The sequence below is a fragment of the Plectropomus leopardus genome, chromosome 19 (genome assembly GCF_008729295.1).
Source record: "Plectropomus leopardus isolate mb chromosome 19, YSFRI_Pleo_2.0, whole genome shotgun sequence".
Taxonomy (NCBI): domain Eukaryota; kingdom Metazoa; phylum Chordata; class Actinopteri; order Perciformes; family Serranidae; genus Plectropomus; species Plectropomus leopardus.
Genome location: NC_056481.1, coordinates 21175720 through 21178719, shown reverse-complemented (window position 1 = coordinate 21178719; position 3000 = coordinate 21175720). Strand labels below are relative to the sequence as shown.

General features: G+C 35.7%; 1 protein-coding gene across 1 annotated transcript in view; it reads left to right on the top strand.

Moving 5' to 3' along the window:
* mrtfab (myocardin related transcription factor Ab) overlaps positions 1-1281 on the top strand; it is a 56333-nt gene extending 55052 nt beyond the window's left edge. The window contains exon 15 of the mRNA XM_042508285.1: positions 1201-1281. Coding sequence (XP_042364219.1) covers positions 1201-1281 — 81 coding nt within the window. The remainder of the gene's footprint in view (positions 1-1200) is intronic.
* The last annotated feature ends 1719 nt before the right edge of the window (positions 1282-3000 follow it).

The window sequence follows — 3000 nt, the reverse complement described above, 5'->3', positions numbered from 1 at the left end:
ATTCCCTCCAGGTGCTCTTCAGATATAGCAATCATGAAAATGGGATGTATGGACAGACAAACAAATCAAAAAACATAATGTCTACAGGCACGACTATCACTTGTGCAGAAGTCTAACAACAACGAGCTACTAGTATCTCATGATCATTTAGTTCAAAAAATGATTAAAAACAAATTATTTCTTTCATCTACAATCAAGCAAGATTACATTGATGTAGATTTAAGACATAAAATGTATTAAGAAATAAATCAGTGGAGAATCAGACAGATTGTTTGTTGAGAATAACTTCTGCATAGTATTTTATGTAGAGCAGAAATAAAGGCATTTGAAGTTTGGTGATTTAGATTAACATGTGCCTCCCTTTGGTAATCTGGGAAGGGAGATAAATGATGACCTGGAAAGTAACTACTTTTGTTTGATGATAATGGTGTTTGGTTCAACGATACAAAGTCAAACATGTCCCAATCCAATAAATTCAGTGGGACTACGGTCAGCATTCGTGAGTGAGTTGAAGTTGGTAAATGATGACATACCCAACAGTCAGTCAGAATTCTGCTGCTGGCATGGCAGTATAATCACTTGCATAGCAGATAAGCAGTTTCAGAGAGCTGAGGAACATGGCTGCATGGCAACATCTCGGACCATAGTCACTTTTGCCACTATTTTGTTTCCTCCAGTGTTGATCTCTTTTTCCTTCAGGCTTTAGGGCACTTTCCATGGTTAGCAATACTTGGACCTTTCTGTTTAAGAGAAGAGATAAACAGAAAACAAAACAAACTGAAAATGAAACACAAAAACTCTTGGCTTTAAAAAAATTTTTTAAAAAAGGTCTGTTTTCTAGGTTGTTGCAAGGTGGCGAAAATCTTTAAGGGAAAACTATGCAAGAGATTTAAAATATGTTGGAGTTTTTGGTTGAATCAATCTGTCTGAATGTTGGTTAGCTCAGTCATTAATGGATTTCTCAAGTTAGAGTAACGCTGAGGGGTGAGTGACACCTGTAAACATAGATTAACACTGATGTGAATTTAGCATTCTGTAATGTACTATATCTTTGAAAAGACAAAGCACCTAGCTACTTTAACTGCTGTGCACCTGACGTGTCATATATTGGTTGTTTGTTGTTGAATGGACTTGTGACAGTACTATTATTGTATGCATGTGTTGAGCGTACATGAATCGTCTCCTGTGTCCAATGTCCAGATCCACTACAGACAGCAGGAGAGGATCAATTCATCTGGAATCTTCTTGTGCAATATATCCAATATAGCTCCTTTTATCTAGTGAGCCATGATACATGCGCACAACCAACTTTTGAATTTTGCACTTTGCACAATGCAATTTATACCATGCACTTTATGCCTTACAGTTTAAATTGCTACTGTTACTGCACTTTTGTCCTCATTATGAATTGTTGTATTGGGTTTTTTTCCTCTTTCTTTATTTTTCCCTTTTCTTTCTTTATTTCTATAGTCTGTTACCTGCTAAGGAACAATGGATCTATATTAGAAGTACTGCTAACTCTGGCAAATTTACATTTGTATTTTATACTACTCTTCATTAATATGCTGTGTCCCTTTTAAATAAACATTAAAATAAATAAATAACCCTGTTGTCTATATAGTTTAAGCTTTTCCCTAATTGTGTTGTTTATTCTATCTACCTGTTCTAAACTCTTAGGGCAAAAAATAATATGCAACTTCCAATCTATCCCTGACACTTTGCACAGCTGCTGGGTGATTTTAGAAGATTTATTTCACTAACTGGAAGCACAAGTACAAAGATTATTTATTTGTAGATGGATTAATTGTCTTTGTGGCGGCATTAGGTGGATGTGTTTCATGGTTTCTCTGTTCTTATTGTTTTTTAAGGCATAAAATGTCATTAAAAAACTTAGTGTGTGCACTTTTCCTTTGCAGTCCTCCAAACGTTTTTTCAAAGTGCTCTAAAATGGTCTGTTTGGCTGTTGAGTTTCTAAAAGTTCTCCTAGGGGGTTGACGAGCCCTCTGGCTAGAATATATTCACTTTGAGGTAAATGGATGTTTAAAGGGAAATGGATACAGCATTGGAGGCGGGGTTTCGTTCATTCCTATGAAAGTTTCACTCTGTTAACTTAAGTGGGGCTAAAATGATTTAATCATTCAGCTCTTCTAGACTGTAGATGTTATCAGACTGAATGCATCAAATCTCGATAAGATGAGTCATATTTGAGGAGTTGCGACACTCAAACACAATGTACCCACTGATTTATAGACCGCTTTTTGACAATGTAAGTCTATGGTAAAAAGTATTTACTTTTTACAGGGAGCAATTTTAAAAAAGTAATGCATTACTCTTTTTCAAAGTAATGAGTAACGTGTAATACAGTTTTTTTAGCAATGACGTCAACACTGACCCTGATCATGAGAGGAGTCCATTTAATGTCCCCCCAATGTGGTATTTACAACCTTGTAAGCAGAAAGTTTGTAGAAGCTCCAAGTTCACGTTTTGTGGCATGTTTGTTGATGTTTTCAGAAATGGCGCAGGCCATGTCCTCTAATTTTTTGGCAGATGGTAAGTTCATATATTGTATTTTAGTTGTATAGAGTTGCTTATCGTAATTGAATATGTCTGAGGAAAATGTTGATGTTCCTAATTGCCTTATCGTTTTTCTTTTTATTTATTACGTAACTCACTCGCTAGCTTTGTCGTTCACTAGCTTTCTAAAACATTAGCCTCTAGACACCGACAGTAAACATCCATGTTGCTATTTCCGAACAGCGGTGCTCTCACAATTTAACTTAAACACCAAGCATGATTATGGGCTCCGGTTGACCCCTGTATTAAATCATCCCTATTTTCTCACTACAGCTTAGCCTTTCTAACCCTTAGGTGAGCATTAACAACAAATTATACTTTTCTTTTTAAAATACAAAAATGTGAAATTATCAGTTATTGTATCCATAGACTGTATATAAAGATGGACAACATGACAGTGTAGCTTTTCAAACTGGATCACCCCCT